This window comes from Streptopelia decaocto (assembly GCF_964273445.1).
Source record: "Streptopelia decaocto genome assembly, chromosome: 21".
NCBI lineage: Eukaryota > Metazoa > Chordata > Aves > Columbiformes > Columbidae > Streptopelia > Streptopelia decaocto.
In genome coordinates, this window is record NC_138676.1 from 5622926 (window position 1) to 5643599 (window position 20674).

General features: G+C 53.9%; 2 protein-coding genes across 2 annotated transcripts; one reads left to right on the forward strand and one right to left on the reverse strand.

Annotated features, from left to right (window-relative positions):
• Positions 1 to 424: 424 nt before the first annotated feature.
• HEPACAM (hepatic and glial cell adhesion molecule) lies at positions 425 to 5476 on the reverse strand (the record flags this gene model as incomplete). The annotated part of the gene is made up of 7 exons (XM_082070387.1): positions 5377 to 5476; positions 2533 to 2874; positions 2051 to 2332; positions 1864 to 1957; positions 931 to 1004; positions 790 to 860; positions 425 to 712 (listed from the first exon to the last, which is right to left on the reverse strand). The coding sequence occupies exons 1-7, from the start codon at positions 5459 to 5461 to the stop codon at positions 425 to 427; spliced, it is 1236 nt and encodes a 411-aa protein (XP_081926513.1). The 5' UTR covers positions 5462 to 5476.
• Positions 5477 to 6392: 916 nt separating this feature from the next.
• Positions 6393 to 20590, forward strand: CCDC15 (coiled-coil domain containing 15). The gene is made up of 11 exons (XM_082070256.1): positions 6393 to 6472; positions 7074 to 7214; positions 8621 to 8749; positions 9401 to 9472; positions 11803 to 11895; positions 15115 to 15255; positions 15984 to 16082; positions 17457 to 17548; positions 18692 to 18871; positions 19534 to 19682; positions 20268 to 20590. The coding sequence occupies exons 2-11, from the start codon at positions 7089 to 7091 to the stop codon at positions 20381 to 20383; spliced, it is 1197 nt and encodes a 398-aa protein (XP_081926382.1). The 5' UTR covers positions 6393 to 6472; positions 7074 to 7088; the 3' UTR covers positions 20384 to 20590.
• Positions 20591 to 20674: the final 84 nt, after the last annotated feature.

Below are 20674 nucleotides of genomic sequence, written 5' to 3' on the forward strand. Positions count from 1 at the left end.
CTCTCTCTGCACGCTCCATGCGTGCTCTCTCGCACGCTCTGTGCATGCTCTGCACACTGTGTGTGCGTTCTCACGTGCTCTCTCTGTGCACTGTGTTATTGCTTGCTCTGTGCGTGCCCTTTTGCACGCTCTCCCCTCACACCGCATGCACGCTCTGTCCCGCGTGCTCCCTGCACACGTGTGTGCTTTCCGCGTGCTCCCTGCACACGCGTGTGCTTTCCGCGTGCTCCCTGCACGCTTGTCCCGGCCAGCAAGCCACCAAAGCGACGCCCCGGGCAGGCGGGGGACGGAAGAGGGGAGCTCCGGGTGGGATCAATAGCAAATTAGTGACTTTACACCCAGCAAAACGCCGGCTGGAGGCAGCAGCGGGGCCGTGCGTGTCCCCACCCGCTCGCCACCGCCCGAGCGCGCACATGTCCCCGGCTCAGGCGCTGATCTCCACGGCGTTGGCCTCCTCCTGCTCGCGGATGACGTGCACGCCGGCAGTCCGCAGCAGCCGCGGGGCACCGCGGGAGCGCGCCGGCGACCCCGGCGGCGACCTGTGCGTCCGCGTGGAGGCGGGCGAGCGCGCCGGCGAGCGATGGTAGCGGCGAGTCGCGCGCCCCACGGGGCCCGGGGAGCGACCGGCCGCTGGCACCGGGGAGCTGGTGTAACCCGGTTCAACCGCGCCGCGGGGTTCAGCCGGCGAATCCTCCTCCGCCTCCGGCGAATCCTGCCAAAAGCCAAGGGTAGACGAGCGTGCGAGAGCCGGCACCGCGGCACGGAGCCGGCGCGCTCCCGGCCACTCACCTTGTCCTTGAGGATGTACAAGGCCACCGGGTTCTTCCGCTCGTGGTCGCCGCTGCGTGTGATGCCCTCGGCTGTGGGGAGACGAGGTGTTGCTCACCGCGCGCTCCCCAACGCGCCGCTGCGCCGGCGCTGGGCACTCACCGTCGTGCTTCAGGCGCTCCTCGTCCTGCTCGGCGTAGTCGGAAGCTGGTTGCAGCTCCGCTTGTCGCTTCTCCCTGGGGAGGGGACAGTGGATGGGGCAGAAGCGGCACCGCGGGATGGGGAACGGCCCATGGGGCAGCTGGGGAAGGGCTCGGTGGGGCGGGGATGGGATGGGATGGGATGGGATGGGGTGAAATAAGATGAAGAGGTAGGACAAGACTGGATAGGATGAGTTGGGATTGGGATTGGGATTGGACAAGGTGGGAAGGGATGGGATGGGATGGGATGGGATGGGATGGGATGGGATGGGATGGGATGGGATGGGAAAAGATGTGTTGAGATGATGAAACAGGATGGGACAAGATGGGACAGGATGGGATGAGATGGTTGGGTCAAGGCAGGATGAGATGGGAGGGGTTGGGATGAGATTATATGAGGCAACATGATGAGATGTGGCAAGATGTGACAAGATGTGACGGGATGGGATGGGATGGGATGGGATGGGACAAGATGAGGTGAGATGATGTGGGATGGGATGGGATGGGATGGGATGGGATGGGATGGGATGGGATGGGATGGGATGGGATGGGATGGGATGATAAGAGGAGGTGGGATGAGATGAGATGGGATGGGACAGATGGGTGAAGGCAGGATGGGGTGGGGTGGGGTGGGGATGGGATGGGATGAGATGAGACCGGATGGATGGGAATGGGACAAGATGGGGCAGGATGAGCTGAGATTGAGATGAGATTATGAGATGAGGCAAGAGAGGACAAGACAAGATAAGACGGGATGTGATGAAGTGTGGTGTGATTGGGTGTCCAGGACAAGATGAAATGATGGGAGAAGATAAGATGGGACAGGACGGGATGGGACAATATGGGACAGGAGAAGAGGAACCCCCTTTGGCTCCCATATCACCCCTGGCCGTACTTCTTGGAGGGTTTCCAGCAGGCACAAACTGTCACCAGGGTGACGAGGAGGAAGATGCCGCCCGTGGAGAGGATGATGTAGAGGGAGCTCCGGCCTGGGGGAGATGAATGAGGGGGGACAACCCCCCAAAAGATTTTAGGTGGGAGCATCTACAAGGGGTCGCAGGAGGGGGTGATGGGTGGCTCACGGTAGACGGTGAGCTTCACGGGGACGCTGCGGCCGTGGCTGATGGGGTTCTCCACCAGGCAGCTGTAGACGTCGTCGTCGGCCATGAGGACGCGGGTGATGGTGAGGATCTTCTGGTCGGGGGAGAGGAGCAGGCGGGAGTCGTTGCTCAGCGGTCGCCCGTCCTTCAGCCACGTGTAGGTGGGTTTGGTGCCGTTCTCATGCGAACAGTTGAGGGTGAAGAACTCGCTGAGCTCCAGCACCGTCGAGGAGGCCACCAGCACTTGCGGCTTCGAGATGGGGACTGTGGGCAAGCAACCAGGGTGACGCTGTGTCTTGGGGGACGGACGGACCCAAGGGACAGGAAGGGGGACATCAAAACCCCACCAGAGATGTAGCTTGGTTGCATGAACCCCCAAACCCACCTCCCGGTTGGAGAAAGGCCACCCAAAAAGATGTCCCATGGAGAACCCAACCTCCACTGGATGCCCTTCTTGCGCTTACTGTCCACGGTGAGGTTGATGGTCTTCTCGCCGGTGAAGGTGTCGTCAGTGATGGACACCTCCACCTCGTACGCGCCTTCGTCGCTCAGCTGCAGGGGGCTGATGAGCAGTGAGCCGTTCTCCAGCACCCGGATGCGGTCGCGGTAATCGGGCCGCAAGTTGCCGATGATCTCGGTGCCGATGGACTGGACGACGGTGACGGGTTTGTCCCGCTTCAGCTGCCACTTGACCACCGGCTTGTCGGTGCTGGCGCTGGCGTAGCGCACCGAGAGCAGCGCCGCCTTCCCCGCCGTGCCGCGCACCAGCGGCGTGGGGCTGGTGATGTTCACCCCCGCCAGGAGACCTTGGGGTGGGGGGACAGACGGTGGGGACACCGAGAAACATGGGGAAGCCCCTCCCGGAGCTGGGGTGAGCGCCCCCAAAATGCTTTGGTGGGCCTGGGGTGGATAACCCTTGTTTGTGTGAACATTCGCAAAGATGCGTCACCCTGAAAAGTGCGGGGGGTGGAAGCGCTTGTGCACGTGGGTCAGTGGGATGGTGTGCAAAGAATGCACCCCAAAAAATGCATGTGTCACCCCGAAAATTGCATAGGAGTGGGAGAGCTGCAACCATCAAGCAGGTTGATGCAACCCTTTGCAAAACGCATGCATTGCCCTCAAAATTGCATTGGGGGATGGAGCGCTCTTGCAGCCAGGTTGATGCAACCCTTTGCAAAATGCACATATCACCCCAAAAATGTAGGGGGTTGAGTTTCTGCACCTGGTTCAATGCAATGCGTTGCAAAAAATGCATGTGTCACCCCCAAATTGCACTGAGGGAACGCACTTGCAGCTGGTTCAGTGCAATGCTTTGCAACAAATGCACGTGTCACCCCAAAAATTGCATGGGGGGTGAGAGTGCTCCTGCAGCCAGGTTGATGCAATGCTTTGCAAAATGCACATGTCACCCCCAAAAGTGTGGGGGGTTGAGTTTCTGCACCTGGGTCAATGCAATGTGTTGCAAAAAGTGCACGTGTCACCCCCAAATTGCATCGGGGGAGGGAGTGTCCTTGCAGCCACGTTAGGCAATGGTTTGCAGAAATGCATGCGTGATCCTGCAACTTGCATTGGAATCGGGGAGAGCTTGTGCAGCCAGGGTGATGCAACCCTTTGCAAAGATGCATTGCCCTGGAAAGTGCATGGGGCAATGCGATGGTTTGCAAGAATGCATGTATCACCCCCAAAAATTGCATCAGGGAGGGAGTGTCCTTGCAGTCAGGTTATTGCAACCTTGTGCAAAATGCACGCAACGCCCCCAAATTGCACCGGGGGGGAGAGAGCTCTTGCAGCCAGGTTGATGCGATGGTTTGCAAGAATGTTTGCAATGCCCCCAAAACTGCATTAGGGGAGGGAACGCTCTTGCAGCTGGTTCAATGCAAGGGTTTGCAATAAATGCATGTGTCACCCCAAAAATTGCACTGAGGGAACACGCAGCTGGTTCAATGCAATGCTTTGCACAAATGTATGTGTCGCCCCAAAAATTGCATTGCGGTTTGGGAGTGCTCTTGCAGCCAGGTTGATGCAACCCTTTGCAAAGATGCATTGCCCTGAAAAGTGCATGGGGCAATGCGGTGGTTTGCAAGAATGCATGTGTCACCCCAAAAATTACATAAGGGAGGGAACGTTCTTGCAGCAGGTTCAGTGCAATGCTTTGCAACAAATGCATGTGTCACCCCCAAAAATCCATTGGGGTTTGGGTGCCCTCCCGTTGCTGGGTGGGTGCAAACACGCTGCAAAAACACCCACGTTCCCCCCAAAATGTGCGTGGAGGGGGGAAACAGGAGCTTTGCTGCAGCCGTGTTGACGCGACCTGTTGCAAAATGGACGTATCCCCCCCCAAAATGGATTTTGCACCCCCTTGGATGCTCCAGCCCCCCCCAATTATATCATGGGGGCGGGTGCACACACCGAACAAACCTCATATTGAAAAGAAAAGAGAGGGGGGGGAAGTGGGAAATGGAAGAAAAAGGCTTTAAACAGCCCGAAAAGTCATGGGACCTATTGGTATTCAGCGTCCGTCCGTCCGTCCTCCCGGCGCCGCTCGGTCCTGACAGCACCCCCCCCCGAAATTTTAAGGGACCCCCAAGGGGAAAACCCACCCACGGGGTGGAAAAGCGGCTTTAACGCATCCGTGCACCCCCAAATTGCTGCTTTTTAACCATTTTCTTCCCATTTTTAACCCAATTGTAATATTTTTCTCCGCTTCGGGTGATAAATTTGGGGCGTAAATCGCTGTTTCTTTGGGGGAAAAAGCACAGTGGCATTTTTGGGGTGCCCAGGGGGTATTTTGGGGTGCGAATCAAAGGCGGTGATGTGCGAACGCATTCGCTTGGCACCCCCAGGGAAACGGGGCAGGTTTTGGGGTCAAACTTGGGGAAAACGGTGCAAAATTGTCGTGGGTGTTTTAGCCAGAATGGGGCAGTTTGGGGTTCGTCGAGCACCAAAAATTGCGGATTTAGGGCAAAAATATGACGGACATAACTGGGGGTGCAGCAGGACGGGAGTAAATGGGGGGGGAAACGGGGTCATTGGGGAAGCTGAATGATGGGGAAGAGAGTAGTTTGAGGATAAAATATAAGTAAAAATGGGGGGGGAAAAGCGTGGGGGGGTCAGGGCCGGATCCCCCCTGTCGGAAAGTGTTTTTTTCCTAGTTTTAAATCCCAATTTCCCCCCAATTTTCCCGCTTCCGCCGAGTGGGAAGCAGCATCCCCCAAGCCCTCCCCTCCCAGAGCATCCTCTGCTTCGCTACCCCCCGAAAAGGGTGGGAAAATGGGGGAAAAGAGAGGCAAATTGGGCAAATGACCCACCTGCGTGCAGCGCCAGGAGCCAGGCCAGCGGCAGCGGGCGGGGGCGAGCGCGGGGCCCCCCCGGGGCGGCCTCTGCTCCCCACATCTCGGGCGCCTTCGCCCCCCGATTCCTGCGCCTCCCGCTCCGGGCACGTCCCGTCGCGCTCCCGACCTGGCCCGGCGCCCGCCTCATTTATTTTCTGCTTTTTCTCCGGTTTTTGTTTTGTTCTTTCCCTTTCAATAGGGCCCTGTGTGCTCTGGCCTCCCCGCCGGCCTCGCGCTGACATGTATTTGGGGCAAAAAAACCCCGATTTGTGATTTTTCCCCCTTCTCCGAGCCCCCGTTTCCAGGTTTTCCCCGTTGCAGGAAGACGCTCGAGCGTGGGGGTCACTCTCCCCACTCTCTCCGTGGACAATCCCGCAGGGTTTAGGGCCCCGTTAAATCATTATTTTCAGTTTTCAGGGGGCATTTTGCAAAGCTGACCCCCCCCAAATAAGCTTGTTTTGTTTTCCAGGCCGTGTCCGGGCGTCGTTCCAGCTCCGCTGCCAATTAGCGCCGGTTCCCGGGGACACGGGGCAGGACGCCCGGAGCCGCGTCCCCCCCGGCACTCAGACCAGTGAGTCCCCCCCAACGCCCCCCAGGAGGCGCTGAAACGGGGTCATGGCCAATGAGCATCCTGCCTTTGGGAAGAGTTTTTGGGGGTGCTTTGGGGGGTGTTTTTGAGGAGGATTCACAGAATTGCGTTCTTATAACAAGCAGATATTTTGGGGGGGTTAGGGGGGATACTCCAGGGATATTTTGGGGGTGTTAGTCTGTTTCAGGAGGTGCTCTGGAGGCGGTTCAGGGGGCTGTTTCGGGGGTGTTTTGGGGGGGACACAGCGCAGTCATCGCCCCCCCCAACTCTCTTGGCCACCCGAGCGGGACTCGAACCCTCAACCCTAGGAGCGTGAGTGGGCGGGGCCGGGAGGGGCGGGAACGAGCTGGGGGCGGGGCCAGTGGGGCGGGGAGATGGGTGGGGAGATGGGCGGAGCCTGGCGGGGCGGCCACGTGGGCGGGGCCAGAGAGGCGGAAGTGGCGCCGGGATTCAAAGCGGCGGTTGAGGCGGAGGCGGCGGTTGGTGGGTGTGGGGGGGACACGAGGGATGGGGGGACCAGGGGCTATGGCGGGGGGAGCGGGGTCCAGGTATTGGGGTGGCCCATGGGTGGGGAGGGTGCAGGGTTTGGGGGTCCAGGGATTTGGGGGGGAATGGGACAGGGTTGGGGGGGCCCAGGGTGTCAATGGGGGGGCGGGGGAGGTAGGGATTGGGGGGGTCAGGGGGTGAATGGGGGGAGCAGGGTTTGGGGTGGACATGGGCAGGGATTGGGGGGGTCAGGGGGTGAGTGTTTTGGGGGGCCCATGGTGGGAAGGGGGAGCAGGGGGTGAATGGGGGGGCATGGATTGGGGGGGCCCATGGGGAAGGGGTGGGGTCTCAGGGTTTGGGGGTTGGATGGGGGTATCCATGGGTTGGGGGGGGGGGGCAGGGGGTGAATGGGGGTTGCAGGCTTTGGGGGCGCCCAGGGGTGAGGATAGTGGGGGGCACCCAGAGAGATGGGGGGTCTGGTGGGGATCTGGGGGTGCACAGGGGTCCCCAATCAGTTTGGGGGGGTTGCAGAGCTTTGGGGTAACTGGCCTGTGGGGGGTGCCTGCGGGAGTCCCACTCACCCTCTGTCCCTCCCCAGGACTGACCCCCCGCGATGCCGCCCCGGGGACCCCCGACCCGGCCGAGTTTTGGGGCGCTGGCCCAGAGAACCCCCCAAGTGGCCCCCGTGGGCGTCTGGGTGGAGAGCGGCCCGGGGGGGGCGCAGGAGATCAGACCCTTCGTGAGTGTCCCCCCGTGTCCCCCCGTGTCCCCCCGTGTCCCCCCGTGTCCCCCCGTGTCCCCCAGTGTCCCCCACCCTGCGGGAGCCACCGAGAGCTTCATCTCCCTTGGGGAGCAGCTGGAATCACTTATTTGAGGAATAATAATGGATTTGAATGATTTTGGGGGAGGGGGGGGGGTGGTGTGTGAAAGACACTGTGGTGTCCTATTTAAACCAAACCCATGTCGATTGGTCAAATAATCCCCCCCAAATAAATAATCCCCCCCAAATAAATAATCCCCCAAATAAATAATTTGTCATATAATTCCTGAAATAATTTGTCAATCCGTCAAATAATCCCCCACATAAATAAATAATCCCCCAAAGAAATAATCTGTCAAATAATTCCTGAAATAATCCGTCAAATAAATTAAATAATCCGACAAATAATTCACCGAATAGATAATTTATCAAATAATTCACTGAATAGATCATCCGTCAAATCAATAATTCCTCAAATAATTCGCCAGATAATTTGCCAGGTAGATAATTCGTCAAATAAGCTGTCAGTAGATAATTTGTCAAGTAAATAATTCCTCAAATAATCCCAAATCTCTCAAGCAACCTGCATTATTTTAGGTAAACCACCTCAGTTTAAACATCAGAGACCCCAACCAGCGCCGTTACTTAATAATTCCCACTCTCAGCTTTTATCTTAAGCTGGACCTATGGATTTTCAACACTTCCAAATGCTCTTTATCGATGCCCATCTCGGGGGTTTCCGCTCCGGGGGTTATTCTAAGAGGACTAAAAGTTCATTAAATATCGGCTGATGAGTTCAGGCCCCTGCAATTAACACGTTACCCTTTGGAGATGATTCATTTCCGTGTCGGAATTTAAGCCTGGAAAGGTTGAGATGATTTCTGGGAATGAATCGTTTCCAAATTTTAGGGTGGGGGGGACTGAAGATTCCCCGGGTGCTCCAACTTTGGGGCTATCGGAGCTTCTTTATGCACATTAAATAATATTAACGATATTAAAATATATACGTTAGCGCTACATCGCAATTGCTAACGAGGCGGCCGCAGGGAGCCGAGCATCTTGTGCAGCTCCGACTACGTTTTGGGGTTAAACAGGCGGATTTCTCCCCATTTTTGTGACACCCCCGGTGGTTCCGCGCTCGATTTTCAGATTTACCCCTCTCCCCGTCCCTTCAAACGCTGGTTTTTCATCCTTCCGGATGCGGGTTTGGGATATTTGAGCATCTCATGAGAGCCGGTGCTGAGATTTGCCCTTTTCTTTCTGTTCGCATTGCGAGAAGCTTCGAATCATTTGATACACGTTGTGTTCGCTCGGGGTGGGAAGGGGAGACGCTGTGATGCCGCCGTATAATGAAATTGATGTAAAATGGGTCTTTTCCATGGCAGGAATCGGCGCTGGAGGTGCAGGAGGAGCTGGACGAGCATTTTCGGGCGCGAGCGGCCGAGCTGAGTCGATTCCAGCACAACGTGAGGCGGCGGCTGCGGAGGAAACAGCAGCAGAAATCCCGCCGGGCGGTGAGAAAATCCCTGGGAAACGGCATAAAACGGGGCAAAAAAAAGGTTAATAAATAAAAACAGAGGGGAGATTCGCCAGAAACTTGTGGAGCGAGACGGGAATGCTGCAAAATGTCACCAGCTTCAAAATGTCACCGGCTCCAAAATGTCACCGGCTCCGGCCACCCTGGGGTGTCCATCACTTTCCGGGGCTCAGAATGGGTATGTTGTCGCTGTCGCTCCAACCCTGAGGCATTTTTGGGGTGCACAAGTGTTTTTTGTGGGGTGCAAATCAAAGCCGGTGATGTTCAAACCCCCCCGGCTTTGCTCGACGCCCTCGGCTGGGGTTGGTTTTGCAGCCAAACGTGGGTAAAATGGTGCGGAATTGGGATTTTCCAGAGTGGCCAGAGCAGTTTGGGGTTTGTTGAATGCCAACATTTGTGGATTTAGGACAAAAAGTGCTGGAGGCAACTGGGGTTGCAGCGGGATGGACCTAAAACAGGATGAGAAATTGGTTTATTTGGGGAAGCTGGCGAAGAGAATAGTTTGGGGATGTAAAAATGGGGAAGATAAAGGAGAAAAGCTGGGGGCCCAGGGCTGGATCTGCAGACCCGCCTGGCTGCGGAAAAGCATTTCTGCTGGTTTTTAGACCCAAATTTCGCCCCTGTGAAGGAACCGGGACCGTCCCAGAGCTGCGCAGCACCGACGGGTCACGCCGAGCGCAACGAGCAGCAAAGCGCCCAGGTGAGCTGCAATTCTTACTTCTGTTTTTTTACAGCACATCCACAGAATCACAGACTGGACTGGGTTGGAAAAGCCCTCAGAGATCATCCAGTCCAACCCTTGGTCCAGCTCCAGTCCATTGACTAGATCATGGCACTAAGTGCCATGGCCAATCTCAGTTTACAAACCTCCAGGGCCGGTGAGTCCAGCACCTCCCTGGGCAGCCATTCCAATCCTGACCACTCTCTCTGCACAGAATTGCTTTCTCATCTCCAGCCTCAATTTCCCCTGGCAGAGTTGAAGCCCATGGCCCCTTGTCCTATTGCTGATGCCTGGGAGAAGAGCCCAATCCCCCCCTGGCTAGAACTGCCCTTCAGGTAGTTCTAGAGAGTGCTGAGCTCAGCTCTGAGCCTCCTCTTCTCCAGACTAAACAAGCCCAGCTCCCTCAGCCTCTCCCCATAGGGCTTGTGTTCCAGTCCCTTCCCCAGTCTTGTTGCTCTTCTCTGGACCCGCTCCAGCACTTCAATCTCTTTCCTGCCCGGAGGGGCCCAGAACTGAACACAACACTCCAGGTGTGGCCTCCCCAATGCAGAGCACAGGGGAAGGGTCACTGCCCTTGTCCTGCTGACCACGCTCTCTTGGATACAGGACAGGACACCATTGCCCTTCTTGGCCACCTGGGCACACTGGTGGCTCATGTTGAGCTTCCTGTCCCTAGTATTTTAAATTCATTCCAATACTTAGCAAAGCATCACCTTACATTGTTAACCTGAGTATTGTCGCTCTTTTTAGAGCTTTAAAACAAATAGTCGGTGTCTTCTCCGAGGGTTTGAACTCACAGGGACTTTTCGGTGTGTCATGCAGCAGCACTGGCACTAGATGGTGCCACCTCCCTGCAGCTTGTCCCCTGCACACCTGCGATGGCAACAATCTTGGAAAAACCCGCCTTAGGCTCGGTTTTAAATGTATTTTATTAATAGTGTTTACAGGGGAGTGGGAATTTTGCCCTTGGGGCTCAGAATCGCACTGGGTGGGACCATCGGGGATTTGTGGCGTCTCAATGATTTAGGAGGGGATGAGCTGGAAGCAAATAGCTTTCTTGGGTTGGGATTTGGGTTTAGTTTCGATTTTAATGGGGATTTGTGGCATCACAATGATTTAGGGGGGGGATGAGCTGGAAGCAAATAGCTTTTTTGGGTTGGGATTTGGGTTTAGTCTGGGTTTTAAAGGGGATTTGTGGCATCTCAATGAATTAGGAGGGGATGAGTTAGAAGCAAATCGCTTTCTCGGGTGGGGATTTGGGTTTAGTCTGGGTTTTAATGGGGATTTGTGGCGTCTCGATTTAGGAGGGGATGAGTTGGAAGCAAATCGCTTTCTTGGGTCAGGATTTGGGTTTAGTCTGGGTTTTAACGGGGATTTGTGGCGTCTCAATGATTTAGGAGGGGATGAGCTGGAAGCAAATTGCCTCCTCGGGTCGGGATTTGGGTTTAGTCTGGGTTTTAATGGGGATTTGTGGCATCTCAATGATTTAGGAGGGGATGAGCTGGAAGCAAATCGCTTCCTTGGGTCGGGATTTGGGTTTAGTCTGGGTTTTAACGGGGATTTGTGGCATCTCAATGATTTAGGAGGGGATGAGCTGGAAGCAAATCGCTTTCTTGGGTTGGGATTTGGGTTTAGTCTGGGTTTTAATGGGGATTTGTGACATCTCAATGATTTAGGAGGGGATGAGCTAGAAGCAAATAGCTTTCTCGGGTCAGGATTTGGGTTTAGTCTCAGTTTTAACGGGGATTTGTGGCATCTCAATGATTTAGGAGGGGATGAGTTGGAAGCAAATCGCTTTCTTGGGTTGGGATTTGGGTTTAGTCTGGGTTTTAATGGGGATTTGTGGCATCTCAATGATTTAGGAGGGGATGAGCTAGAAGCAAATAGCTTTCTCGGGTCGGGATTTGGGTTTAGTCTCAGTTTTAACAGGGATTTGTGGCATCTCAATGATTTAGGAGGGGATGAGCTGGAAGCAAATCACTTTCTCGGGTGGGGATTTGGGTTTAGTCTGGGTTTTAATGGGGATTTGTGGCATCTCAATGATTTAGGAGGGGATGAGCTGGAAGCAAATCACTTTCTCGGGTGGGGATTTGGGTTTAGTCTGGGTTTTAATGGGGATTTGTGGCATCTCAATGATTGAGGAGGGGATAAGCTAGAAGCAAATAGCTTTCTCGGGTCAGGATTTGGGTTTAGTCTGGGTTTTAACGGGGATTTGTGGCGTCTCAATGATTTAGGAGGGGATGAGCTGGAAGTAAATGACTTTCTCAGGTCTGGATTTGGGTTTAGTTTCGGTTCTAACCTTTTCCCAGCCCAGCGAATCCGTGTGGCAGGTTCGGCACAAACTGGCGTCCCGTAAAACCACGTCTACCCCTGAGCTCCCCGGCGGCGTCTGGAGGCGAGAGGTGAGTCTGAAGCGGCTTAAAACAAATTACGTGGCAAATTGGTGACGGTTTGGCTGGAATTAGCAAATCCCAAGCCTAATTCAGTGGGTTTGTCCAGCAGGAGTGAAGCAAACCGGGCTCTCGGTGGTGGAACTGGGTGGCCCGAGGGTTCTGTTCTTAGAAGGGCGAAGTGGGTGGAAAACATCTCCGTATGAGAGATGAACAAGGAAACAAGAACTCAAACAATCCTTTTTACAGGCTGAGATCATGATCTGGGTGTCTGGGCGGAATGTGATGATCAACCCTCACCTTACGTGCTTCTCTTTCTTAAAAACACCTCTTCCCTTTGCATCAATCCCGTGTTTGTGCGGGCGACAGACCTGGCGGGTTTTCCTCACCCTGCTCGAGACGTTTTGGCACAAGAACTATTCACACCGCAATGATTGGCGCTGGAATCGCCGGCGTGGGGATTTTTGGCGTGGGAATCGTTGGCGTGCAGCCGCTTTCCTCCCAGTGCAGGAGCCGCCTGAGGGTCACAGAATCACAGAATCCCAGAGTGTGAGGGGTTGAAGGGCCCTGGAAAGCTCATCCAGGTCAATCCCCCCATGGAGCAGGAACACCCAGATGAGGTTACACAGGAAGGTGTCCAGGCGGGTTGGAATGTCTGCACAGAAGGAGACTCCACAACCCCCCTGGGCAGCCTGGGCCAGGCTCTGCCACCCTCACCCCAACAAGTTTCTTCTCCTCTTTCAGTGGAACCTCCTGTGTTCCAGTTTGTTTGGGGGAAGAGAACAAGGGAGTGACCCCCGAGCTGCCTCAAAATGGCGGCACCAGAATCACCTCAGGGCTCAAAATGGCGGCACCAGAATCACCTCAGGGCTCAAAATGGTGGCACCAGGGGAACCAGTTTTGGGGTTTTTTTTGCTTCAATGCAAGACTCTACACTTGCCCTTGTTATACTTCAGAGTAGAGGGACAGGAGAACCTCTCTGACCTACTGACCACCCCCTTCTAACCCACCCCAGGTCCCATTGGCTTCCTGGCCACAAGGGCCCAGTGCTGGCTCATGGTCAATCCCAAGTGTTTCACCTTTTGTCCCCGAGCATTTCAACGACTTGGGCCGCTCCTGTTGTCCAGAGCAGCTTTTTGTCACCGCTCTTTCTGCGCCAAGATTTTCCTTACACCGACATCGTCCCTCCCTGAGGACACCGACCTGCTATTTTACTTTATTCCTCCTGCCCGTCTCGCAATTCTGCATTCCCATCTCGGGTTCACCAAAGGTGAAGCAGATCTTGCCTGCCTGTTATCTAGAAAATATAACATATTTTTCATTTAAGAGCTGGTCTGGCTCTTCCTCCTCTGTTTGGTTTCGGTTCGAGGAACAAGAGTTACAAAACCAGTGTAATTACGGGCTGGAAAAACCTTGTTACCCGTTTCGGACACTAAACACACCTTTTGTTTAAGTGTCCGGAGTGCTCGGGAGGACGGAGTGATTCATGACTTGGCTATGATTATCATTATTATTAATTATTATTGATTAAAGCCCGGCGTGGATAATCCAGCGGGCCGCGTGGGAGTCCTGTTCGTCATCCCAAGAAACGAAGGGAGGATCTTTAACAGGCACTTTATTCTGGGGGGGGTATATTGATTTATGGTTTTACTCTGCTTCCATGCTCCAGGATAAAGGGGGGAAAAAGAAGCCCTGATATTAATCTGAATTTATGTCTCTGGGTGAAGGTTTCCATGTTTTTTCCCATCGTCCAGGCTGGTAATTAAATCATCTGGCAGAGTTCTTACCGATTTTTGTGCAGCGAACCCCTGAGCTTGAATCCGTGTGGAGTTTTTAATCAGGATCACACTTCCCATGTAATAGTTCCATCTAACAGGTGTTTTTTTCCACAAATGCTGAGTTAGGCCGCATCGAAAGCTCAGTTAAACTCGACCTGGCTGTTCTGCTCTTCCTCGAGGCCTCTTCTATGGTAGGAAACATTCAAACCAGCGGGACACAAGTTGCTCGTGACTCATCGCTGCTGCTCCTTATCTCCATTTCTAGCACTTCCCAGATGCTTTGCAAGGTGATTTCTTCTTGTTTTGCCCAAAATTGAGGCTTAAACTTTATTCTTCTCCCCTCCTTATCTAGAGCCAGACCCCTTTTCTCAGCGCTGGATTTTGGGGATGGAGGTCGCTGCTCAATCCATCGTTTTACTTACGGCTTTGGCTTCTCTGACCTTGGTTGAAAGTCTGTGTTCCCCGCTGGACAATCCCTTGACCAAAATCATCGCCCCCTCTCTCCCACGTTTCTTTTCAGGTCCAAACCGTTCCCAGAGTTCCTCCCCTGCTTTCCCAAGCAGATACCCAGCTGCTAATTGCGTTCCTCCCGTAACTGGGTCGACAGTAATTCCGGTGCCTACCAAATCATTTAACATTCACCAACCCCGGCCTTATCCTGCGTCCTTCACCAGAACCAGAACCCGCGGTTAAACCTCCTTGGAACCCGCACAACTATTGATTTTCAGCACCAAAGCAGCCGTGTTTCAGTTCCGGATTGGCGCCAGTTTCAGTTCCGGATGGGCGCCCGTTTTGATTCCGGATGGGCGCCCGTTTTGATTCCGGACGGGCGCCCGTTTCAGTTCTGGATGGGCGCCTGTTTCAGTTCCGGACGGGCGCCCGTTTTGATTCCAGATTTGCCCCTGTTTGAATTCCAGATTTGCTCCTGTTTCAGTTCCGGATGGGCGCCCGTTTCAGTTCCGGATTGACACCCATGTCAGTTCCGGATGGGCTCCCGTTTTGGTTCCGGATTTGCTCCCGTTTTGGTTCCGGATTTGCTCCCGTTTTGGTTCCGGATTTGCTCCCGTTTGAATTCCGGATTTGCTCCCGTTTCAGTTCCGGATTGACATCCATGTCAGTTCCAGATGGGCGCCCATTTCAGTTCCGAATTGGCGCCCATTTCGATTCCGAATTGGCGCCCGTTTCGATTCTGAATTGGCGCCTGTTTCGATTCTGAATTGGCGCCCGTTTCGATTCCGGATTTGCTCCCGTTTCAATTCCGGATGGGCGCCCGTTTGAATTCCGGATGGGCGCCCGTTTGAATTCCGGATGGGCGCCCGTTTGAATTCCAGATTTGCTCCTGTTTCAATTCCGTATTGGTGCCTCTTTCAATTCCAGATTTACACCCATTTCAATTCCCACTTTACACCCATTTCAATTCCCACTTTACACCCGTCTCCTCGTTTCTCCACAGGACCCCGGCTCTCGCCAAGCGGCCGCGGCACCGGTGGAAGAGCCGAGCGAGGCTCCGCCCATCGTGGGACATCACGATCTGCCGGCCGAGCCGCCGGCCCCGCAAGACGACGACTTCTACATCAAAATAGAATTTAAAAAAGTGAGATTAATACGGGTTGGTTGGTCTTAAGAGGTTCGAATTGTTTGATTCGGATTTATTTCTGCAGAGACACTGAGGCTGCTGGGGGAGAAGAGTTTTTCCCTCGGGCCTCGTTCACTCTGAAGCCTACTGTTGGCAAAACTTGAGAGCGGTGGATTTGCATCAGAGGAACAAGTGGGTGTCACGATTCCTGTGTCACCAGCAGCGACCTGATGTATTTATCGGTTCCTCTTTTGTTTTCAGACTTTCCTTAAGCACCTGAGGTGTTGAAATGTTTCGTCCTCATTACCCGAATTACTTAACAAATACTTTAGGCCCGACCTCACCCGGTGATTAGTCCAGCTCGGAGCAGAAATACTGGCTTGGCAAAACCTGAGCGGAGGGTAAAGGGCTGAGGTTTTGTGGGACGTCAGCTGTCGAATTCTGGTTTTAGTCAGATTATTGTATCTTTATACAGATTGTTGTATTTTTATCCATATTATCATTGTCTTTCTTGCACGTTGCGAAGTTCCGAATGGGTGTTTGGAGACGGGGAGGTGCGAATCTGAATTTAATCCCTGGAGGAGGGTTCTGGTTTAGTTTATCTGTAGACAAAGCTTTATCACTCAGGCTCATCTATGGAGATGTCACACGTGTCTCCAGGCAACTTACACCCCAAAAAATGATTATTTTGCTGAGAAATTTGACCGTGAGGATGCTGATGCGGCTCTTTTTTGATGATTTCCCAGGATTTGCGCTCTCCCGAGTCTCCCCGGAGGCTGCGCCCCCGTTCCCGAGCTCCCCCCGTCCTCTGGGCCGGCGCAGACCAAGAGGAAACCAAGAAGCAGGTTCGTCCACAGAGCCACATCTGCATGTTTTTCTCCTCCTTTTCAGGCGTCGATTGCGGGGGATGAGAAAAGAAACCTCAAGAGCAGCTTTTATGTGTGAAAACCCGAGAGGTTTGTATGTTGGGCAGCGTTTGGTCACTCAGCTCTTGGGTGAACCTATTGGTTTGATGTTATTTTTTCAGCAAAATCAGAATAATGTTGGAGGTTGGAGGAGAAACCGGCTTCGTTCTTTTTGCGCGGCCAAACAAAGGAGTCGGTTGCTGGAGAGAATCTGCCAAAAAATGCTTAAAAGGCAAAAAAGAACAGACCCCCAGTTTGTCTTGTTTGGGTACCAGGCTGGGGATGTAAAGGTTTCTGTGGTATCAGATCACAGAACCCCAGAGTGTGAGGGGTTGGAAGGGCCCTGGAAAGCTCATCCAGGTCAATCCCCCATGGAGCAGGAACACCCAGATGAGGTTACACAGGAAGGTGTCCAGGCGGGTTGGAATGTCTGCACAGAAGGAGACTCCACAACCCCCCTGGGCAGCCTGGGCCAGGCTCTGCCACCCTCACCCCAACAAGTTGCTTCTCCTCTTTCAGTGGAACCTCCTGTGTTCCAGTTTGCACCCATTGCCCCTTGTCCTGTCACTGGTTGTCACCAGAAGAGCCTGGCTCCATCCTCCTGACACTCCCCCTTTCCATCTTGATCCCCAGCAATGAGTCCCCCCTCAGTGTCCTCTTGTCCAGCTCCAGAGCCCCAGCTCCCTCAGCCTTTCCTCACACGGGAGATGCTCCACTCCCTTCAGCATCTTGGTGGCTGCGCTGGACTCTCTGCAGCAGTTCCCTGTCCTGCTGGAACTGAGGGGCCACAGCTGGACACAATATTCCAGGTGTGGTCTCCCCAGGGCAGAGCAGAGGGGCAGGAGAACCTCTCTGACCTACTGACCACCCCCTTCTAACCCACCCCAGGTCCCATTGGCTTCCTGGCCACAAGGGCCCAGTGCTGGCTCATGGTCACCCTGCTGTCCCCAGGACCCCCAGGTCCCTTTCCCCTACGCTGCTCTCTAATAGGTCATTCCCCAACTTACACTGGAACCTGGGGTTGTTCCTGCCCAGATTCAAGACTCTACACTTGCCCTTGTTCTATTTCATTAAATGTTTCCCCGCCCAGCTCTCCAGCCTGTCCAGGTCTCTGATGGCAGCACAGCTTCCAGTGTCACCCACTCCTCCCAGCTTGGTGTCACCAGCAAACATTCTGTGATTCTGTGAGATGTCCGGGTCCCATCTCTCCAGCTTCTCGGTCCTGGCCACACGCACAAGGAGACGTTGGAGGGTCCCAGAAATGAATTATTGATCCCAAACGTCCTTCGCAAAGGTTTCTTGTCTTTCCCGCAGCGTCAGAACAAGTTCCTGAGGTCCCGGCGCCTCTTCATGGAGCTGGAGCGCCAGCAAGTGAAGGAGCAGCAGCGGCAGCAGAGAATCGCCCGGTGGGTACCACGGGGCACGGCCACTCCGTGGTGTCACCTCTGCTGTCACCGGGAAGCTCTTGTGCATTCGTTTGGTGTTAATTGGGCCACAGTAATTTGCAAAGCAAAAGCCCAAATGCTTTGGGAAAAGTGTCCACCTTGATACAGGGAAAAAACCAACATGATGGGGGCTCTGTCCCCTTGGGGCAGGTTAAAAAACCCACTTGATCAAATTGCCAAAATTTGTTGGAAGAAGCTCCGCGATACGAATGTGGCTTGTAAAGCCTGACCTAGCTCCTGGGTTTATTTTAGTACCCGATCTGGGCTGGGATTCGAGTGGTCGTCGAGTCCTCGGCACTTCTCATCTCAGTTCCGAGCCCCCCGGCTTTAGAAACTTTGGGGTGAGATCGCATAATTTTCCTTAAACTGATCTTATCTCCGGGGTTCTTAATATCAGACTCTCACAGCTATAAATGTCGATAGCGTCATAAAATACTTCTAAGCAAGACTTGGCTTAATCAGCTTTGCCCTTTTAGGGCTTTGTTAAGGAGGAGCTCTGCTTGGTCTAAAATAACAAGACGTCGCTCTGACCGTCTCGGCTCTGCAGCCGGCGGGCCTGGTTTTGTAATTATTGAGTGTAAAGCCTTAAGTTGGCCTTGGCTTTAGTTTCTATAGCAGAAGATTTATGGTGGGGGAGTTAAGGCTCCATTACCACTTCATTTAAGAAACATTTCTGGAGTTTAGGACTTGCAAGTTTTTGCTTCAGCGCTTTCCTTCTGGACATAAAGATCTGACCCCCCAAACAGAGAAACGTCTGAAATGTCTCATTCAATTCCACGTTCTCCCCTTGGCTCCTGCCCAGCCTTGATTTTTATCTTCTTTATGCCTTTTTTTGGCAGCAATCGACCTGTAAAATGGTCTCGCATTTGGTGCTCATCAGCGGGGATCAAACGGCAGATGTGTCGCTTTAAAAAAGCCTCCTCGTTGTTGCTTGTTGAGGGGAACGTGATTTGGCTTTTCTGTGATTTATCCAGCTCAGATTCCACCCTAAGGGCTGGAGGTGGAGGAAATAAAGGGAAAGCTGGTTAAAAACACCTTATTTTGGAGTAGTCGTGGGATCCGTGGAGCTCTGCGCTCCTTCTCGCAGCGTCTGTGTGTCCGCAGGATCAAGGGCACCAAGGAGACGCAGCGTTGGGCGGCCGAGCGGAGGATGCGGGAGGCGGCGGAGCAGCGAGAGCCCTCCCCGGGGGAGCAGGGACCCTGCGAAACCCTCGCGCAGCTGAACCTGGAGGAGAGGAGAGCGAGGAAGGCGAAGGAAAAGCAGCGAAACAAGGAGCGCAAAAGGTACGGCCGGGCCTCCCCACTGCCGAGGTTTTGATTGCGGGGTGACGATAAACCATGGCACATGTATTGTTAACCCCCTCTCCCCCCTTCCCACTGCGGACAGGCGATCGGGAGGGAAAGGAGGACAGAGAGAAGAGAGTTGGAGAAATTAAATGTGTTTTACTAATAAAAATAGGGAAACTAATACAAAATATACAAAACCAACCTTGAAAAGCCCAGCAACTGCAGAGCCGGCACCCGAAGTCCTGGACTGGACTCTGCAGCCAACCGGAGCTGGATTCAGTCTGTCACTGGCCTCAGGTCGCAGGGATGACTCGCAAGGTCCTCTCCTAATGTTGCCATAAGGAAAAGGGACGAGATCCTCGTGATCTCCCACTTTTATATGAGTTATCATGTGAATGGGATGTTACACTCAGTTGGTCAGTTTTTGGTCACCTGTTTCTCGTTGCCCCTCTCGTGGGATGTGCATCCGCTCTTATCAATAACCTCGCACTCCATTGCTATGGCTACCAAAACATGTATTTGGCTTTCAGGAAAATGCAGCTAATAAGAATGTTTTAGCTGACGTGCAAATTCACTACTAGAGAAACTCTTTAATAAAACCAGGACGCCCGCTCGGAGCCGGGTTTTACAAGCCCAGGTGAATGTTTTATCCCCCGCAGGTACGTCGAGGCTCTGAGAGCCCAAACGAGGGAGAAGATCCAGCTCCACAACATCCACCTGCCCCCGCTGTGCTCCTGCGGGGCCGATTTCTGGGATTCCCACCCGGATACGTGCGCCAACAACTGCGTTTTCTACAAAAACCACCAAGGTAGGAGGTTTTATCTTAAAACCTGGTTCTGTGATCATCCAGGGAGAAACCAGACCTGGCTAAACCTTGCCTTGGTCCTAGGCTGCTGCGTAAGGATGTTCCTACAAATATACCCCGAGTCGGGTGCTCTGGTGCTTATTTCTAACCCATCCTCTGGCCCTTTGGGGACGTTGGTTGCATCCTCAGCAAAGCACCAGCCTCTAGAATGTGCTCAAAATGTCATAAATCATAAGGAAAACACTGCAAAACAGGCACAGAAAAACCTTAAACGCTCAACCTTCTGGCGGGAGGATGCGGGAAGGTGATGGAAATGGTCTTCGTTAGGGGACGGAGCGCTCTGGTCTTGGGTACAGCTGGAGAAATATCTGGTTGGCAACAGGGAATTGTCCTCTAGGGATAAAAGAAATAGAGAAATTAGGGTTTTATAAAAATTTGGGGCTTTTCTGCCGTGGCTCACGTGCTGCTTCGTAATCAGGAGTGTACAGAAAGCCACTTTTTTATGGTAAAGGGCTAAAACTGAGCCCGATTTCAGGCTTTAAGTGACGTTTTAGTCTCAACGCCTCTTTCCTGTCGTTCCGTGCTCAGCTTACGGCCGCGCTCTCCGCTCCGTCGCCTCATCCTGCGCCGCCGACACCACCGGCCCCTCGGCCCGGCTGCCGGCGCTGGCCGCGCTCTGCGCCCGCCCCGGGCCGCGGCCGTGACACCCGTGACACCCGTGACACCCGCGACACCCGTGTCCCCTCCGCTGCATTTCGGCATCAAGAGCGGAGCTGCGGGGCCGCACCTTTGCTTTCCCACTCCTCCTCGTGCTCAGGTCCAAGCTGCGTCTCTCCTGTTTTGCTCCGCGGGGCGAAGGGTGATTTACTTGAATTTTGGCTGCGGAATAAACTGTTTTTTTTTAAGGACGAGTTACCCCAGCTGGAGTGTGAAATTGGGAGAAACAAGGTGAATATTTCCAGGGAAAAAGGCCACGGGTGGCGTAACGTGTTCCC